Here is a 20,530-nt window from a genome sequence, read left to right as displayed (position 1 = left end):
TGCCTGTGAACAGAGGGATTAGGAGGAGGGAGAGGGAAAAAGAGGAATCAGAGCTGCCATCATAACAAGTCTTTACTCTGAAGCAGGAGTTCTTAACCAGGAGTCCCCTTTGGGGTATCCGGGGAAAGATTTCTGGGGGTCTGTGAGCTTGAATTTTTAAAAAAATCAACCTATTATCTTTATTTTCTCTGACCTCTAACTGAAATCTAGCATTTCCTTCACTTATGAATGTATGCAATAAATAAATTATAGTAGTATTCATTTCACTTGAACGGCAAAGGGGTCCATGGACTGAAAAAGGTTAAGGAGCCCTGTTCTAAAGCTTCACTAGGTTTGCTGGTGATGAAACAGGGAAAAAAATTGTCAGTGCCCTTCCTCTTAGCGGAAAAAAACAACTCCACCCAATGTTTGTCAGACTAAAGAAAAAGCAGGTACAAAAAAGTGTCTTTTTTTTCCCTTTAATTGGTGTTTTATTTCTGTCAATGTTTTTTTTAATTCATTTTTTAAAAATATTACATTTAAAAAATATAAGAAAGTGTCTTATTCCACCTTCCAAGCTGGTATTACATCTAAATGCAAAACTTAAATCATATCCCAGAGCCCTAGTTTCAAGGGAGCCTGGAAAACGTAGTTTTAGCTTGCCAGTCTCTGAAGCACAGGAAGACTCTCTATAAGGAAGTTGAGATAGATGGTAACTGACAATCCACTATATTCTCTACAGTCACTTAAACTAAAACAGAGGGCCTTCCCAGATATATTTAAAGTGTAGAATCACTCTCATACAGTGATGGCAGGAGTGTAAAAAGGTAAAATGTAGGGGTTCAATCACAGGTATCAAAATCTTTAAATATTTGTACAACATTTAACCTAGCACCAACACTTCTAAGAATTTATCTTAAATTTAAAATCACCAATTGAACCAAGATTACGCCAAAAGGTTGTTTGCAAAAGCAATGTATATAATAGCAAGGAATAGGAAATTCAAATATCCAAAAATAATGAACATGATTCACCAGTAGGACATAATACTTTTGCTGCCACTAAAAAAGCATGTTATACATGAATATTTATCTAATGACATACTAGTATATTCATTATGTATTTCTGAGTAAAAAAATCTGGCTATTACCAAAACGCTAGCCATTGTGAATGACACATTAATAAGGCAGGGTTATAATTTAAATTATTAATCTATGTATTCTCTGCGAATTTCCATCCTTTTCTGTTCTTTCTTTTGGCACCCTGAGTTAATTAAATAAGCTAATTCAAGTAAAGTATTTATAATCTAAGTGTAGAAACAGGATATATGTATATATAGAAACCTGGAAGAGGAGCCAACCAGAGCCATGGTGAGAACAAACAGAGGCTAGAGAATATTTTGAGACATTAATTTATGGTTTTTTCCCTTGCTCTATTTCCCCCTTTCTCTTCCACTCTTCTCCGTTCAGTGGAAAATAGGCTGAGGGCTTCAGAACCAAAAGCGGAAGAACCTGCGAAGGTTTTTCTTTCCAAACGCCTAGACCCACTTACGAATTGATTTTTTTCCCCCCACAAATAGGTCTGTTTCTGGAGATGACGGGATTTCTGGAGGAAGTAGGTTTGTGAGTGGGGGAAATAGTGTCTTAGAGAAGCAGGGTGGTAGGTGGAGTTGCAAAGGGTTAAAGAAAACGACTTTGGGCTAGTGGAAAAAATGTTTGGGGTCCTTCCAGCAAAAGAAAATTTGTGTATCTGTGCAACACTCAAAAAGATTTGGGACAACTCGCTTGCCCGTTATGGTGTGTAGGAAGAATGCACATTGTTGAGTCAGACGACACAAGTTCTAGTCCTGATGCTTACGCGGTCCTGTGCCACGCGCCTGATCACCCAGAGCCGCAACTTCGCGAAACCGCATCCCTTGATGATGCCTTGGTTTGGACACGTTACAGGCCGCAGAACTGGAAGCTTGTAACCTAATAAATCACCATTCTAACAGCCAACCCATTTCTGCTATAATGCTCCCAGCACTTTCACCGAACTAAAACTGTATTGCTTCAGTGAAGCTTATTTCCAATTTTTTTCAATTATGTATGTGTACCTGTTTGTTTTTTGCTTTCAACATCTTTTTCATTTTTTATCGCGATACTGTCACATAACGATACCCTCTACCCAAAGTGCACAATCAGTGACTTTTTATTCATATGTATTTCTTAAAATCAGTTCCAGTCAGGCAAGTTTGAGGGTCACCGGACTAACGCATACCTTCACCTGAGGTGAACACAGCGACTACCGAGCAAACGGCCCAGAGAAGCGGGCGCAGCCCCCACGCGCCGATCCGCTGAGGCCTCTGGGAAATGGAGTCCAGCCACGTCCTCGCGGAGGATTCTGGGAGCCGTAGTCCTGCGTGCCCAATGGGCGCGGTCTGGCGCGGTCGGCGTGCGGGACCCGGGCTCGCTCGGTGCGACCGGAAGTGGCTTTTGAAGCTGCCTGTAGGCGTGAAAGAGGTGGGCGCTCGCGAAGTCCGGCCGCCTTAGTTTCCTTCCCTCAAGTCCGGTGAGGGCCCCAGCATTTCCGGACTCGAGGTCGGAACGTGCAGGTAGGTATGGGGGGGGGGGGGGGCGGGGAGCCCAGGTATCACCATGGCAACCTCCAAGTCCTCCGGTGCGTGACGTCACCTTATGGCCGCGTCTAGCGGCCTCTGCAAGAGGGAGCTAGGGAGTCCTGGACCCGGGCGCGTCTCGCCTCCCTCCGCGCGGCCGGGCCCCTCGGATCCCTCGGAGGGCTTTGTTCTTTTGTTCCGGCCTCGGGGGAGCGGAGGGCGCCGCGCCCCGTCCAGCTCGCCCACCTCCCGGCTTTTCCGCTCCGCAACAGGTGTGTCTTCCTGTCTGCGAGCCCGCGGAGATGTGAGCCCGCGAGTGTGCACGCTGGGGCCGGGCCGGGTCAGCGGGCGCTTCTGGCCGGACTCTGGCGTGGGCACCAAGGGTTTCTGGACCTGGGGGTGAACCTGCCTCGCCGGCCTCCACTTCTGTTCTTGTTCAGCGGGAGCAGCACGTGCCTGCTCTCTTGGGGAACTTACCTTGCGCGGCACCTCTTGGCCACTCTGCCAGACTCTGAGGTGTGAATGTGTGCCGGATGCTTCTGACTACACCTTGTCTTTTAGGGCAGCCCACTTCAGCGTGTGTAAAGGCTCAGACTCCCGGCGAGGGGAGGTCCACGTCTGAGCCCCAAACCGAGTTCCCGGCTGGAGGGGACGCTGCTTGGAGAGCTCTGGTGCGCGGGTTCCAGAGGAATAAGATGCGCTCCTGAGATGGAAGGTAGTGGGGACGACGGGGGAGAACGGGGTGATGCAGTCAAGAGGACAATGCCTGGAGATTCAAATACTTGAAGAGAGAGCTGGAAGATTTGGAAGGAGGGAGCAGTGTGTTTAAGGGTAGAGAAAAGAAACACAACTACATTATAGGGAGAGATTTTCCCTGGCTGCAGATTTGGGGAATGAAAGGGAGCAGTGGTTCATAATGTCTGTGACAGGTTTATTAAATATTAGAATGATAATCTTGCAGTCAGAAAAAAATTTTGGACATCATCTCTTCAATGCAAGAATCAGTTTTAAAATATCCTTGGCAGATGACCCTCAGCCTGAAGATGTGTGGCAGCATTTTGGGTGCAGACTCTTCCCTTGCTGGCTCTTTTTTAGTTCCTTATATTAAGCAAACTCGCCTGTTCCTGTAACCTCTGTGCTAATTTTAGTTTTCTCTTTCTCATATAGCTGCCTTTCAGATATGTGAATTTGGCTTTTGCAACTCTTCATAAATTCCTTTTCCTAAGCAAAATAGTCTCAGTTCTTTGGATGTATCTTCACGTGATATGATATCTAGCTCTAGACCTCTTGTCTGGAAATTCCTTTTGTCAGCACTCTTCTTAAAATGCAGTGCCTAGGACTAAACATAGTTCTTTAGATATGCTTTGAAAAATATCTGAAAGAGTATTTGTAAAATTATGATATGCTTTTCTCGATTTGGGTAATATTCTGCTGTACTTTAGATTATATTGGCTTTTAAAAAAAAATCTGTGATGTTATGCCGTAAACCTAAGATCTTTTTATATAAACTGCAGCAGCTATCCTTGTATAGTGGAATTCTTTTTATCCTTAACATCAGCACTTCACGCTTATGCTTGTTCAATTTTTGGCCAATTATCAGAATAATTTTGATTCCTAATTTAATCATTTAGTCCTTTAACTGCCTTTTCCAGCTTCATGTCACTAGCAGATTTGATGACTATTCCTTCTGTTTCCTCCCGTATGTCACTGAACAGATCAAGGCAAAGGAAGAGCCCTGTGACGTGTCGCTTTAGACTTCCCTCTGCATTATCGTTGCCTTTACATTCTTTAGGTGTGGTTATGCAGTCAGGTTTGGTAACCTAACTTCCTTTTGCTTGAATTTACAACATCTTAAGAAGTCTTAATGTTCATATTATTCATAAAGTTTTGAGCTATAATTTATATTTGTCCTCAATTCTTTGTACCTCATATGTAAATGTTCTTTTTAATTTTACATTTTTCAGAAGTAAATCAGCCAAAGTGTTTTCATTAAGTCTTTCCTTTTTCTTTCTCTTAGGGATTTTTCATAATTGTATAGTTAGAATTACCTTTCTTGATCTTTGCCCTTGTAGTCTTAATACTTGCTAACATTTACTGAGCACTTACCATGTACCAGGGACATAGGTAGGTTTCTGTTACTTGGGATCAAAAGCATCTTACCTGAGACATTTCTCTTGATTCTGTTTTCCTAAAGTCTTGGGAAATATGTATCCTAAAGTCTTGGGTATATATATTTCCATGTGCATCCTTTCCTTTCACTATTAAGAACTCCAAGATAACATTTTCATTCTTTCCTCAAGATTCTGGTCAAAATTAAATCAAAAACAGTAGTTCCCTTTATAGATTCCTCTGTTTTCTGAGGTATGAGACCATTAAGATAAATTAAAAATTAACACTCTTACAAAATGGGACTTCATACCTATCCCAACAATTGAAACCACCTTAACCACTCTAGCTTTCCTCATCATCATGTCTTCCTCACTTGCCTAAGCAGTCCTGCTGTGCTCCTGTGAGCATGGTGCTCTTTTTATTTTTTATTTTTCTCTCCTTTTTGATTTATCTACAATTTCCATAGATTTCACTCTCAGGATTCTGCATTGCAAGCAGTTGTCCATAATTTCTCTCAAATCATGTTGAGTAAATTTTTCCCAGTTCTCTCTTACCAAGGCATGGTCATGAGACTCACATTAGGCCACTGGGTTCTCTCTGGAATTTGAATCTTGGGACTAAGATCAGGTTGCACTGACCCACCCTGATGATGGTATCAAAGAGGCTATCCTTGCATTATAATGGTGCAACCTAGATTTCCCTGAGATACCTGAGTGTCCTGTCCATTTTTGATTATTAAGTTTTTCTCTTTATTCTCCAAGAGTTTGAAGGTCTTATTCTAGCTATAACTTCCATCCTGACAAGCTTTAGTAACACCTAAGAGATTGAGTTTCACTCCTTTTGTTCAGGTATAAGTTCATTTGGCTTATTGCCCCTACTTCATTAGTATATAGATATCTGTGGTCATAAATATCCCTCTTGGCCCTTTCCTATTTTTTTTTTTTCCTTAGTTTTTACCGAGCATCTCTTGCAGCATTGTTATTCTTTGTATTTCATATTTCATGTTGCTAATTCAAATTTTATATTTAGAAACACCCTTACTTTCTAGTCTTTCTGCAGACATTAAACTTCAAAGGGAAGAAAATTCTTACCTACTTTTTTGTGGAAACAAGTACTCCTAGTTTGCTTTTCCCCACCATTGTCTCCTCTCCAGGAGAGTTTTGAAAGATATGTTAGGCATTTGTCTCCCTACTTTTAAAGATGGAGAAATTGAAGCCTAGAGAAGATGAGAGGCTTGCATAATTATACATGATTAACTACCAATGGGATCATTCTGACATTTGGACTTTCCTGTCATCAGTCAGTACTCTGTGAAGAGCAAGTTTTTGTTTTATTTTGTTTATTGCAGTATAAGTTACATACAGTAAAGTGCACAAATCTTTAATGTACATTTTTATACCTTTTTATGTATGTGTATGTCAGCATAACCACCACTCACACTAAAATATAGAATGTTTCTAATAACCCAGAAGGCTCCCTTGTTTCCCTGTCCAGTCAATAACCCCTCCTCAGGTTATCACTATTCTAACTTCCATCACCATAGATCAGTTTGGTCAAGTTTTGAACTTCATATAGTGTGTATTCTTTCGTGTCTGGTTTATTTTGCTCAATACTGTGTTTCTGAACTGTATCCATGTTAAGTTAATCAGTAACTCAGTCTTTTTTTTTATTGTGGAGTAATATTCCATTATATGAATATACCAGAGTTTATTTATCCTTTCAGTTGAAAGATAATTTGGGTTGTTTCCAGTTTGGGGATATTAAACATAAACCTACTCTGAATCTTGTGTAAGTCTTTTGATAGACATATAAGCACTCATTTCTGTGAATATATGCACAGGATTGAAATTGCTGAGTCAGAGGGTAGCCATATGTTGAGCTTTATTATATACTGCCAAGCAGCTTTCCTAAGTGGTTTATAAATTTACACCTCCATAGCACTGTACAAAACTTCCAATTGCTACCTGTTAGTATTGACCATGTCTATTTTAATTTTGGCCATTCTGCTGTGTGGGTAGTATATGTGATTATGATATTTAATTTGCATTGATATAGCAAAGCTTAAAGGGCCTATGAAAACTCTTTTGGAAGATAATCTGATTATTTAACAAAGAAGGCAGCAGAAGTATTTTACCTCACTTAATCAGAAACATAACAATTGAGTTGTATGGTCCATATGATTCAGTATCTCGGGACAGAACTGTGAGTCTTAAAGCAATGCTTTACCTCCTGAGCCTAGCAGGGAGAGGGCTAGAGTCCTAGTCAGCAGTTATCATGTTTCTTTCTTTTTGTTTTTTTAATTCTGAGATATAAAAGAAATGGCATACTTCCAGCTATTTTCAATAGAAATGTAAGTGGATTTTATGTGGATTGTTAGGAACAGCTAAGTCAGATAAGATTCACTGTGGCTTTTTCTTCCTCCCTTAGATATATTGTCTGCAGACTCTGCCCTTTTCCAAGGGGAATATACAGATAAGGAGGGATTGGCCCCTCTACTCCCATCAGCCAGTTGTCAGGTAAGTTGTGTTTCTGAAATGTCTTTGGTGAGGTCTTATATTCCTCTTTTACTTGAGGTATGTTTGTTCAAAAACCAATGCTGACATTTCATTCTGGTCTCCCATCTGCTCCTTCTCACCTCTTCCTCTCCAGTCTTTTTTTTTTTTTTTCCTCTCCAGTCTTGACTAATACATTCTCCACTTACCTCTTGCTTATTATCTTGCCTTGCACTAGAAATAGGAGAGAAAAAGCAGTATAAAACTTGATGCTTTACTTTAATAGACCAAAATGACTGATAAAAACCAAAACAGGTAAATATATGAAAGGTGAAGTGAGTACCGTGGAAATTAGAGAATGGAAAAATTCTTGAATGGTCTGGAGAGGATTAGGGGAGTTTCATAGAGGAGATGGGATCTGAGCTACCTCTCATAGGATGAGTGACGTTGGGATATTTGAACAAATGAAGTAGGGTCAGGGGCAGACTCTGGGTATGGAGGGGATTATGAGCAGAGGCTCACAAGTAAGAATAGGCAAGTGTTAGGATTCAAAAAATTTGGAGGAGATGGTATATTTTGACAAACGGTAAATAAATGGTTGAATTAGGTCAGAATATGAAAGCCCTTGAATATCTGTATGAGCAGTTGAAGGCTTTATTCTATAGGCCATTTGTGAACCATTAAGATTTTTGAGGAGGAAATGACATATTTTAGGAAAACACAGTAACTGAAAACTTAGATTTTAAAAAAGATTTAATAGTTGTTCCATCAACCATAATCAACTTCAAGCCCTTTAATCAGTCTCCATCTTCTTGGGCTTTTGGCCCCTTCTTACTTTTTTTCTCACAACTAATTCACTTTACCAAAGAAATGGTTTCAGTTCTTCCTACTTCCAACTTAAGTATTTTTGAAATCACCTTATTTTTTATTAAGGTATAATGTGACAATAAACTACACACTTTTAAAGCAAATAGATTTAAGTTTTGACATATGTATACATTCATGAAACCAGCATCACAGACAAAATAGTGAACATATTATCACTATCAAAAGTTTCCTCATAAATTCTATTGATCCGTTTCCTCTTCCCCTCCCTACTCCCTCAGCTTCCCACCTCCATTCCCAGGTATCTGCAGGTGTATAATTAATTTTCAAGAAACTGCCAAACTGTTTTCCAAAATAATGGATACTTTATTACATTACCACCAGTAATGTATGAGAGTTTCCTTGCTGCATATCCTTGCCAACACTTGGTGCCCAAGTTGTTCGGTCAAGCAAGCACTGGACTGATTGTTACTGTGAGGGTATTTCTTGGATTTAAATCATTAGATTTAAATGATTGCATCTATTACATCTACAACCAGCAAAGGAGGTTGCCTTCAGCAATGAGAGAATTCTCATCCAATCAGTTAAAGACCTTAAAGGGAAAACTGATGATTTCAGTGGTCAGAAAGAAGAATCAGTCAACTCTGACTGAAAGATACGTTAGGTATTTGCCTCCACACTCTGACCTCCACTTCCATCGTTACTTGTTCTACTCTGACTCTGACCCTCCTGCCTCCCTCTTAGAAGGACACTTGTGATTACATTAGGCCCACTGATGCAATCCAGGATAAACTCCCCCATCTCAAATTTCTTAACTTAATCAAATCTGCAAAGTCCTTTTTGTCATCTTAGGTAACATTCACAGATTTCAGGGATTTGGATGTAAATATCTTTGGGGGGTCATTCTATCTACCATGGATGTCAGTTAGGTCAGATAGGTTGATAGTATTATTCTAGTCTTTTATCTATTTACTGATATTCTGTCTTACTTGTTTTATCAGTTATTGTGAGAGGGGTAGTAAAGTCTTGGACTGTAACTGCAGATTCATCTATTTCTTTTTGCAGTTCTGTTGGTTTTGGCTTCATTTATAGACATTTAGGGTTGTTATGTCCTATTAATGAATTGACCACTTTTTCAGTGAGAACTGACTTTTTTTATGCTTTTTAATATTGTTTTCTCTGAAATTAACTTTGATATTTGATTAGTGTTAATACGGTCTAGCATTTTCCATCCTTTTAATTTCTTTGTGTCTTTTTATTTAATATGAGTTATTTATAGGCAATGTGTAGTTGGATTTCTTTTTTTTTTTTTTTTTTTGGTCTGTCCAATATGATAATCTCTGCCTTTTAATTGAGATGTTTAGATTATTTACATTTAATGTGATTTGGGGTATGGTTAGATTTAAGTCTAACATCTTGCTCTTTGTTTTCTGTTTGTACTGTCTTTGTTCCCATTTTCTTCATTTGTTGCCTTTGGCTAAATATTTTTTTATGATTCTATTTTATCTCCTTTGTTGGCTTATTAGGCACAAGTCTGTTTTGTTATTTTAGTTGCTGTTTTAGGGCTTAGTATACATATTTAATTTATCACTGTCTACTTTCAAGTGATATTATATCATTTAATGGATAGTTTAAGAACCTGATAATAGTATACTTCCATTTCTACCCTTCTAGCTGTTATGCTATTTTTGCCATTCATTTTACCTATACATATGTTATAAACCCAATGATACATTGTTATAATTTTTGCTTAAGCAGTCATTTATCTTTTAAAGAAATTTAAAGAATAAGAAAAAATTACATATTTTTACCCATATAGTTTCCATTTTTTATGTTCCTTATTCCTTTGTATAGATTGGTGTTTCTCAGCTGGGGGTGATTTGGAGATTTCTGATTGTCATGACTTGGGCGGAGGGTGCTACTGTCATCTAGTGGGTTGAGGCCAGGGGGAGACTGCCTACAATGTCCAGGACAACCCCCCACAATTATTTAAAATAATTATCCAGTCCAGAATACCAATAGTGCCAACATTGTGAAACCTTGATGTAGATCCAGATTTCCGTCTGGTATTTTTTTCCATTTGCCTAAAGGACCTCCCTTAACATTTCTTATAATGCAGATCTGCTGGTGATGAATTCTTTCAACTTTTGTACATCTAAAAAAGGTTTTATTTTGTCTTCATTTTTGAAAGATGTTTTCGTTGGATATCAAATTCTAGTTGGACAGTTTTCTTCTTTCAAAATTTTAATGAGGGAAGCAGATACGACTCAACTGATAGAGCATCCACCTATCTTGTAGGAGACCCAGGGTTCAAACCCAGGGCCTCCTGGCTTCTGTGGTGAGCTGACCCACGTGCAGTGCTGCTGTGCACAAGGAGTGCCATGCCACACGGGGGTGTTCCCGTGTAGGGGAGCCCCAGGCGCAAGGAGTGCGCTCTGCAAGGAGAGCCGCCCCATGCAAAAAAAGCAAAACCTGCCAGGAGTGGTGCTGCATACACGAGAGCTCATGCAGCAAGATGACGCAACTGAAAGAGACACAGATTCCAGGTACTGCCGAGAATGCAAGCAGACACAGAAGAACACACAGTGAATGGACATAAGAGAGCAGACCAGGGGGGAGGGGAAGATAAATAAATAAAAAATAAATCTTTAAAAGACTTTAATGATGTTGCTCCATTGTCTTCTTGCTCACATTTTTTCCAACAACAATAGCAAAAACTACTGTTTTTAAAATTTTTGTTCCTTTGTATTTATGTGTCTTTTTCTCTGGCTGCTTTTAAGGTTTTCTCTTTGATTATGATATGGCTTGTTTCCTGTGTTTGTGATTTGTTGAGCTTCTTGGATCTGTAAGTCTGCAGGCCGCAAACTAGGTACTGGGTGCGCATCATAAATCTTCGTGTTTACTTTAAACAGTGCTGTCAGTCTGGTGCATCCTGTCCCAGTGCTCCAGGACACACAACAGCATCCTTAATAACCATGTAGGGAGCGGATGTGGCTCACCTGATAGCGCACCCACCTACCATATAGGAGGTCCAGGGTTCAGTACTCAGGGCCTCCTGGCCTGTGTGGCGAGCTGGTGCACGCACAGTGCTGCCGCACACAAGGAGTGACCTGCCACACAGGGGTGACCCCACCTAGGGATACCCCACGTGCAAGGAGTGTACCCTGCGCAAAAAACGCAGCCCGCCCAGGAGTGGTGCCGCACACACAGTGACGCAGCGAGATGATGCAACAACAATAAAAGAGACAGATTCCCGGTGCTGCCTGACAAGAATGCAGACACAGAAGAACACAACACAGCAAATGGACACAGAGAGCAGCAACGGGGTGGGGGAGAGAAATAAAATCTTTTTTAAAAATTAGTAATAACTAAGCATTCCAAGGTTTAGTTTTTAGAGCTTTTTCAGTGATCAGTACCATGGCTCTAGGTATTCCTGGAGATAAGCAATGATAAAATTAATGCACACTCAAAGTTTCAAATACATAGTAAAGAAAAAGTGGGAAGTTCCACTGCATCAACTCCAAGTTTCACTATCCCATCCCACTGTTAATATTTGGTTTTAACAAATACCATGTTTTTAAAAATAAGCATTTGCAAATATACTTTCCTATTCATAAAATTAAAAATTGGAGCATACCATGTATACTTTTTCTATTTAATATAATTGTTGTGATGGTTAGGCTAATGTGTTGATTCTGTTTCCCTCGAGTACCCTGACTAATACAATTGTTTTCTAAATCAGTACATGTAGAAACACCTCATTTTTAAAATGACTGCATAAATGCTTTAGTGTAGATGCACCATATATTCTTTGGCCTCTATCCTATTAATGGGCATTTAAGTTTGCTTTTGTGCCCCCTCCATACAAACAGTATTGTAGGGATACTTGTACATATGTCTTTGCTTCATGACATGCTTCTAAAGAATAAATTCCTAAAACTGATAAGGCTGGATTGAATGGTATATGCTTGTAAAGTTTTGATAGGTCCTATTAGATTACCCCACAAATAGATTGCATTAGGATTCTGTTCCCCCCCTCCCCACAGTCCACATGAATACTTGAGTAGTTTTAGCCAATCTGATATCATTGTTTTACGGTTTTTTATTTTTAGCAAAGTTCTTTTCATGGTTTATTAATAATTCTTGGGTTAACTGTTTGACATGTTGACCTTTTGTTGTTTCTGTTGTAGATTGTTCATCTTTTTTCCTAATGATCTGTAGGAGTTCAGAATGTTTTTTAACCTGGTTTTTGGTGTCTTTTAGATGTTTTACATTTTATGTGTTTTGTCAGTGTCTCTGTCTTCTGAGTTTTGCCTGTCACAGTTCAATCTTATAAAGCTATTTTCCCATCTTTTATTTTACTGCTTTATTTTTGCTTTTCCTTTAATATTTTAATCTTTAATTCAGCAGGAATTTTTGAGTATGCTGTTAAGTAAGAATCTCACTTTTTTTTTCTCAATTAGTCATTTGTTATGACACCATTTATTTACTAATCTGGCTCATCCTAACTGATAAATTGCTTAATCTTCAAATCTTATAAACATGAATCTGTTTCTGGACTCTATTTTATTTCATTGAATTTATTCCATACTAGGCCTCTCTGTTTTAATTGCTCTATCTTTTGGTATGTTTTGAAATGTGGTAGGGTAATTCTGTCACACCCACACCTCCAATTTTTCAAATATATTTTCATCTGTTGCTTTCCACGTTGTAGGTAGTTAAAATGTTATTGATAATAGTAGACATACTATTACTACTTGATGTATCTTGGAATAGAAAGATGATGAAGATGAAAATTACAATGACGATTAACAGTAACAATGACTGAGCACTTGTTATATGCCAGATCTTTAATTAAGCATTTCCTATTGAATATTTCTTAATTCTTACAATAGCCATATGAATTAGGCACTGTTTTTATATTCACATTACAAGGGAAGAAGTGTTAGAAAAATAATTTTCAGGTTGTCTATAGTCTGTCTGTATTGCTAACTTTATCCCTTTTTTAGGCACATGCTTTATGGCTAAGCAGAAATATGTTTGGTATTTCAGGAATCGGTGACCTTCAAGGATGTGATTGTGGACTTTACCCAGGAAGAATGGAAACAGCTGGATCCTGTGCAGAGAGATCTGTTCAGGGATGTGACACTGGAAAATTACACACACTTGGTCTCTATAGGTAAGGATGACTTCTCTGTATAGTATCTGGGGAGAGGAGGAAGGGTTCTTCCTTGTGTTTATGTTGGTTTTGACTTTAGGTTTCAAAACCAGAGCTTGCTATGTTTTGAAAGGTTTGAAAAGGTTTTAACTCTCATGGCAAATAGAAAGGCAAACAAACTAATAATTTCCCTGAACCCAGAGCAGCTCCCCATCATGTCTGGGAATTTATAAAACTGAAGTTTGATATACTGTCCATTTCTATCAGATTTGTCCCACATATCCTCTTCTCTAAAGACAAAGCTACGAGATTGAATTCTGATATAGCACTTTTCCCTTACTGCAGACAGACTCTTTTTTTCTTCTCATGAGCAGGACTCCAGGTTCCCAAACCTGATGTGATTTCCCAGTTAGAGCGAGGGACAGAACCATGGATCCTAGAGCCAGACATTCCACTAGGCACCTTTGCAGGTAAGTAATGGAAACCAGGCAGATGAGTGTCATTACCTGCAATCACCAGCCTGATAAGAAGATTTTATATCTGCATTGTAGATGTGCTTGCTTCTCTTTAAAGTGTCTCCCATGGAAAAGGTGGGAGCCTTTTGGTCTGGAATCTATTACTCTTTGTCATATCACCAACTTTCTCAATATATATTCTATTTTTATTCTCACTTTCAGAAGAAATCTCTTTATTGCCCTCTTCTAAAACCAATCTATCCACCTAGTATTTCAGTTGCCTCTTCTTTACCCCATTGATGAGGGAGAGATTCCCACCTAGGATTATGGGATTGGCCAAACACACAAGATCCAACACCAGACAGATGATACTGACAACAGTTTATTAGTTACTTATACTCACTGCCCAGGGGAGGAAGATGCTGTACATCACACAGTACCCCATAGGTATTATACTTGGGAAAAGAGTGAAGAACTTAGGAGCTGAGGCAGGCTTTTTAGTGTCAAAAGGGAGGAGTGTCCCTCGTTCTCACAGGAGGAAGTGACTAGCTTATTTGAACAATTCTGCAGGCTGTCTGGAACTGAAGCCTGCTCCTCACAGATAATCAGGAGCTTAAAAGCAGGGACCTTATCCACAGGAGCAGAGTAGGGAAAGGAACTTTAATTAGACCATTCAGTGTCTTCCTGATTTTACCAAATATCAAGGCAACACATAATATTAGGTTTTCTGCCACACCTTGGCTCTGGATTCTGTCTCTTCCTATCTCCTTTGCTGTCATAATTATCACTCTACTTTCGAGCCCTTTCACTTTCCTCTTGGATCTGTAGGCTCCATCCCTAGTGCTACCAAACAAATAGGTAACCTATGTTTCCAAATATCTTCACTCAACACTGTTAATCTTTCTGGTCACCATTTACTCTCTCTCCTTTTGTTCCCATCCAAACTTAGCAAAAGTGAGTTCCAGGCCTGCAGCCTTTGTTTCTTTATCACCTTTTCATTCAGTTTTCTGGTCAGTGGGCAGAAGGTGAACATTCATCCTTTTGTTTCTATTATATCATTGGAATTTGATAGTCCTGTTGTTGGATGACTAAACCAATGGTGGGCATCCAGGTAAGCCGGCCCGCAGGCCCACCCTCTTCAGCATTAGGAGCAGACTTACTCTTAGCTGGCAGGGTGGCTGTTTTGTGTTTGTGAAAATGGTTTACAGTTTTTTTAGCCATCTCTATGAGTAATGAGTTGTGGCAGTACCTACACTGAAGTGGCCATTGGCTCTGGGTCTTCTCTCCATCATTTTCCTTATCTTCTTGCCCCACTCTCTAGACTCTGTTGGTGACATGGCCCCTGCAGAGTCATGATCTACAACCTTAGTGTGTATTGTCTAATTGGTCTAGCATCCTGGGTTGCTTCTCTGTGCACAAGGGTGTTAGAATACTGTGGTCACTTCCCAAAGAGTTTGCATGTAGTAAGGTGAGAACTGCTTTCTACAGTAGGGTTGATACTATTCAAATCTGGCCTTTTGGAGTTTTCTCCAGTCTCAGTCTTTGCTCCCTGACTGTTATTCTGGTAATCCTGTTGGTATGATCTGACAATATAGATAATATTGGTCATGGTCTGCTACATATTATTGCTTTTATTTTTTTTTATTTATTTTTTTTTAAAGATTTATTTTTCTCCCCACCCCCATTGTCTGTTCTCTGTGTCTATTTGCAGCGTTGTCTTCATTGTCCGCTTCTGTTGTTGTCAGCAGCACGGGAATCTGTGTTTCTTTTTGTTGCATCATCTTGTTGTGTCAGCTCTCTGTGTGGGCGGCGTCATTCTTAGGTAGGCTGCACTTCTTTCGCACTGGGTGGCTCTCCTTACGGGGCACATTCCTTGCATGTGGGGCTCCCCTACACGGGACACCCAGGGCACTCCTTGTGCACATCAGCACTGTGCATGGGCCAGCTGCACACGGGTCAAGGAGGCCCAGGGGTTTGAACCGTGGACCTCCCATATGGTAGACAGACACCCTAACCACTGCGCCAAATCCGCTTCCAACATATTACTGCTTTTAAATGGCACTCCAAGCAGGGCTGAAGCTCAGCCATTTGTATACCCTTTTTTTCTTTTAACAACATCAGACTCCATGAAATATCCATCTTCTTCACTGCAAAGTACTTCTAAGAGGTATTCTTTTTGATAATCTGTTGTACAAATATATCTCCCTTAGTGTCTTTCCTATTGATGAAAACATAATCATTTCTTACGCCAAACCTTTTAGTCATCTTGCATCTGTACTGTATTGACCTTTCTGTCCCTGCTGGAGAAGTGCTCCTGCTATGAGGCTGCCTATGCTTATGCACCCTTCCATTATCCATGGTGCCAGGTGTGGAAGGGATGGTGGGCAGCTCTGGTGCTCTGCCTCGCTGCTCATTCTTCTGGCAGCATGGGAGAGACTCAGGTTCCCTTGGATCTGCTGTACCCTCCTGTTACCAGTGAAACCAAAGAAATGCTGTTATAAACACAGCATTTATTCTTCACTGAGTCTGTCAGCATTGACTGCACTACTGTTTTTAGTTGTCATCTCTTGTCTTGGGCAACATTCTACTTCCTGATTATCTACACTCCTGTCTTTCTGTTTCTTCTGCCCTTTTCTTTTGTTTGCTGTTACACTATTTGTTGTTGTTGTTAATATATTATATTCATCCCTAAATATCCTCACATGTTTTCCTACTACCACTACTTTTTTCTCACAGAGATTGCCTATGGCTTCAGCTGTTCTTTTCCATCCTCTTTTGATTTAATATTTCCTTTCCTACATTTGTTTTTCTCCCACTTTTGGTATCTTACTCTCCCCAAAATAATCTAGTCAATACTCTGCTTCTTTTCCTAATCCTCAAAGTGCTTAGACTTAAACTTGCTATCTTCCTCCTCTAAACTATTTCCTGTACTAGTTCTAGTAGTGATGTGACTCTTTCTCAGTGTTCCAGGCTAAAAAACATGAGATCCTAGCCAAATCTTTCCTGATTGTCCTTTCTTTAAGTTATGGTTCTTGGAGTTTTTTTTTTTGTTTTGTTTTTGTTTTTTTTGGTTGGCAGTGAATCCTAGTTCAGAATGCCTCCAGATTCAGTCCATCTGCCCCTTTTAGCCATTTCACTTGTTACCTTTTTAATCAACTAGTATCTTAAATGGAATTTCCTTACTGGTTCTTAGAAATTATCTATGAAATTGAATCAAACATTGTTTTGCCACTTTCATATTTTATTTAACATTATCCTTCACTCTTTCCACCTTTCTCCTCAAATAATAGAACTGTATTTAAAAACCCTTAGAGTCCTGAGGACTTTTTTTTTTAATTACATTACCTTATTCCCACAACACAGCTTTGTTTTTCTCTATGCAGAAAATATTGGCATTTTCTTTTTCTTTCAGACTGGGAAAGCAGGCCTGAAAATACTGTGTCAGCCCCAGAGTTGGACATTTCTGAAGAAGAGCCATCTCCAAAGGAAATAGTGGATAAACTCAAAAGGGATGATCCTTGGAGTTCCAACTTCTTAGAAACATGGGAATCTGAAGGCAGTCTAGAGAAGCAGCAGGCAAGCCAACAGACACTGCCAGGGGAAATAAAAATAACTGAAAAGACAATACCCACTTGTGAAAGAGGCCCTGTAAATAGTGAATTTGGGAAAAGTATCAGTGTGAGTTCAGTCCTTATAACACAACAAGAAATATCCCCAGAAGAGAGCCCTCCCAAATGCAATGACCATAAAACAAGTGTCAAACAGAATTTAAAGCCAATTAAAAAAGAGAAAACTTGTAAATGCAATGAATGTGGGAAAGCTTTTAGTTATTGCTCAGCTCTTATTCGCCATCAGAGAACACATACTGGAGAAAAACCCTACAAATGCAATGAATGTGAAAAAGCCTTCAGCCGGAGTGAAAACCTTATAAACCATCAAAGAATCCATACTGGAGATAAGCCATATAAATGTGAGCAGTGTGGAAAAGGCTTCATTGAAGGTCCATCTCTTATTCAGCATCAAAGAATTCACACGGGCGAAAAACCCTATAAATGTGATGAATGTGGGAAAGCCTTTAGCCAGAGGACCCATCTTGTTCAGCATCAGAGAATTCATACTGGTGAGAAACCGTATACCTGTAATGAGTGTGGAAAAGCCTTCAGTCAGAGAGGTCACTTTATGGAACATCAGAAAATTCACACAGGAGAAAAACCTTTTAAATGTGATGAATGTGATAAAACCTTCACCAGGAGCACACACCTTACTCAACATCAAAAAATTCATACTGGAGAGAAAACCTATAAATGTAATGAATGTGGGAAAGCCTTCAATGGGCCTTCAACATTTATCCGTCATCATATGATTCATACAGGTGAAAAACCTTATGAATGCAATGAATGTGGGAAAGCCTTCAGCCAGCATTCAAACCTCACTCAACATCAGAAAACACACACTGGGGAGAAACCCTATGATTGTGCTGAATGTGGAAAATCCTTTAGTTACTGGTCATCCCTTGCTCAACATCTGAAAATTCATACTGGAGAAAAGCCCTACAAATGCAATGAATGTGGGAAGGCCTTTAGTTACTGTTCATCTCTTACTCAACATAGGAGAATACACACCAGAGAAAAGCCCTTTGAATGCAATGAATGTGGAAAAGCTTTTAGTTATCTCTCAAACCTTAATCAACATCAGAAGACTCATACCCAAGAGAAAGCCTATGAATGTAAGGAATGTGGAAAAGCCTTTATTCGAAGTTCCTCTCTTGCTAAACACGAAAGAATTCATACTGGAGAGAAACCCTATCAGTGTCATGAATGTGGGAAAACCTTCAGTTATGGTTCATCCCTTATTCAGCATAGGAAAATACATACTGGAGAAAGACCTTACAAGTGTAATGAATGTGGGAGAGCCTTCAACCAGAACATTCACCTTACTCAACATAAGAGAATTCATACAGGAGCAAAGCCTTATGAGTGTGCTGAGTGTGGTAAAGCCTTCCGGCATTGTTCATCTCTTGCTCAGCATCAAAAAACTCACACAGAAGAAAAACCCTACCAGTGTAATAAATGTGATAAAGCTTTCAGCCAGAGCTCACATCTGACTCAGCATCAACGAATTCACACTGGAGAGAAGCCCTTTAAGTGCAATGAATGTGACAAAGCCTTTAGCCGGAGCACTCATCTGACTGAACATCAGAATACTCATACTGGAGAGAAACCTTATAACTGTAATGAATGTAGGAAAACTTTTAGCCAGAGCACGTACCTCATTCAGCATCAGAGAATTCATTCAGGAGAGAAGCCTTTTGGATGTAACGATTGTGGAAAAGCCTTCAGATACCGTTCTGCTCTCAACAAACATCAGAGACTGCACTCTGGCATATGACTCTTCTAGAAAATCATAAATGTGGGGGATGTATTTTATCTAGTTTATCCTTTTGTTAAGTACTAAAGAATCTGGATGGATTGAGAAACTGCTTAAAATATTTTAACTTTCACTGTCATGGAATGGAAAGTACATTGGACTTTAATTCATTTATGTTATTTGTGACATTGGAAAAAACAATTGTTTTAAGCTTCAGTTTCCTCATCTGTAAAATGAGGGATTTGGGAGTAGATGATTTCAAAGGTACTTTGGAGTTTTATATTCAGTTTTGTATATTCATAGCATATTCTTTAGTAGGATTACTATACATCAGTATTTTGGTTTGTTGCATTTAGGCTGTGCTTATGCATGTTTTGCCAGTAGAAGGTAGTTGTGCTTCAGTAACTAGACTGGGGATCTGTTACTCTTCTGTTCTAATGCACTTAAGTTGTTTAGGTAACTGGTTCCTAATAAAAAGAATTTGAAAATACTCTCAAATCAGTAATTCAGTGGCATATAACAGCTTATCTCAGTGTAAGTATTAAAACTTCATATTGTCTTCTCTTTTAGTGTGTTTCAGCATTCTAGGAGTTTAACAATGACAGAGATGAGCTTCCACATCTTAAATTAGTGGTGTTTAACCCTGTTTGCATATTGGAATCACCAGGAAAATTTTATCAAATTCTCTTGCCAAGCCTCTATGCTCTCCCCCAGTGACTAAATTTAATTAGCTTAGGGTGGTACCTGGGATTCCATATATATATATAAATCCACCCCCCCCCCCAAGATGGCTTCCTTGGCTGTCTACTGTTGATTTTGCTCATTGTCTGCTTGTTTTTTGCTCGTTGTCCATTTTTTGTTTTGTTTTGTTTTTTCTTTAGGAGGCAGAGAATTGAACCCAGGACCTCCCATGTGGGAGGCAGTACTCAAGAGCTTGAACTACATTCACTCCCTGTTCATTTGTTTTTGCTTGATGTCTGCTCATTGTTTTTGTTCAATGTCTATTCATTGTCTTCTTTAGGAGGCTTAGAAACCAAACCCAGGAGTTCCCCCATCTAGAAGGCAGGTGCTCAACTTCTTGAGTCATATCTGCTCTCCATATATATATTTTTAAAACTCTACTAGCCACTTCAGAACACATTCCTATTTTCCAGAGCACGTGGATTGGCAAGTTTTGCCTTTGTTCAGGTTATATCTATCTTATGTGCTCTGATGAACTGTTTTTGTTGTGATCACCTGACATGTCCCGAAGCCATGTGTGTATTCTTCTGCACTTACTATTTTCCTTCCTTTCCTATATTTTAAGGACAGAGAGGAAATTATTTTAATTGGTTCCTTAATCTTTTTTCCCTTAATTCTGTAATATGCCGAACACCTAGTGTAAAGTGGAGAGTTGGAAGTTAGAAGTGATAGCTTTTTCCTTAAAGTCATTAGTCTAGAAAAGTAGCCGAAGGAATCAGTTTACCTTAGAGATCTAACATCCATTGAACAGACTCTGCCCAGAAATAAAAGCTCAGAAATAGCCAATAAAGCCAGCCAGTTATTTATA

At 39.3% G+C, this 20,530-nt stretch overlaps 1 protein-coding gene across 2 annotated transcripts; it reads left to right on the top strand.

The window, feature by feature from the left end:
* The first annotated feature begins 2,376 nt into the window (after window positions 1-2,376).
* ZNF184 (zinc finger protein 184) lies at window positions 2,377-19,471 on the top strand. Of its 2 annotated transcripts, none has more exons than XM_004479726.4 (6): window positions 2,377-2,572; window positions 3,137-3,290; window positions 7,112-7,200; window positions 13,054-13,180; window positions 13,534-13,629; window positions 17,027-19,471. In XM_004479726.4, exons 2-6 carry the CDS (start codon window positions 3,284-3,286, stop codon window positions 19,000-19,002), a joined length of 2,295 nt encoding a protein of 764 aa, XP_004479783.3. In that variant the 5' UTR covers window positions 2,377-2,572; window positions 3,137-3,283; the 3' UTR covers window positions 19,003-19,471. The 2 variants fall into 2 exon arrangements, with proteins under 2 accessions (XP_004479783.3, XP_058141354.1); XM_058285371.2 differs by lacking the exon at window positions 2,377-2,572 and adding an exon at window positions 2,600-2,847.
* The last annotated feature ends 1,059 nt before the right edge of the window (window positions 19,472-20,530 follow it).

This window comes from Dasypus novemcinctus, chromosome 22 (genome assembly GCF_030445035.2).
Source record: "Dasypus novemcinctus isolate mDasNov1 chromosome 22, mDasNov1.1.hap2, whole genome shotgun sequence".
Lineage (NCBI taxonomy): Eukaryota > Metazoa > Chordata > Mammalia > Cingulata > Dasypodidae > Dasypus > Dasypus novemcinctus.
The sequence above is the reverse complement of the archived record's forward strand: the minus strand, read 5'-3'. Positions and strand labels throughout refer to the sequence as shown.

What these genes read in the sequence shown, in the direction of transcription:
- ZNF184 (XM_004479726.4), top strand. An exon ending in CACACACTTGGTCTCTATAG is followed by an intron (nt 13,181 to 13,533) that starts GTAAGGATGACT and finishes TCTCATGAGCAG; the next exon opens with GACTCCAGGTTCCCAAACCT. An exon ending in TCCACTAGGCACCTTTGCAG is followed by an intron (nt 13,630 to 17,026) that starts GTAAGTAATGGA and finishes TTTTTCTTTCAG; the next exon opens with ACTGGGAAAGCAGGCCTGAA.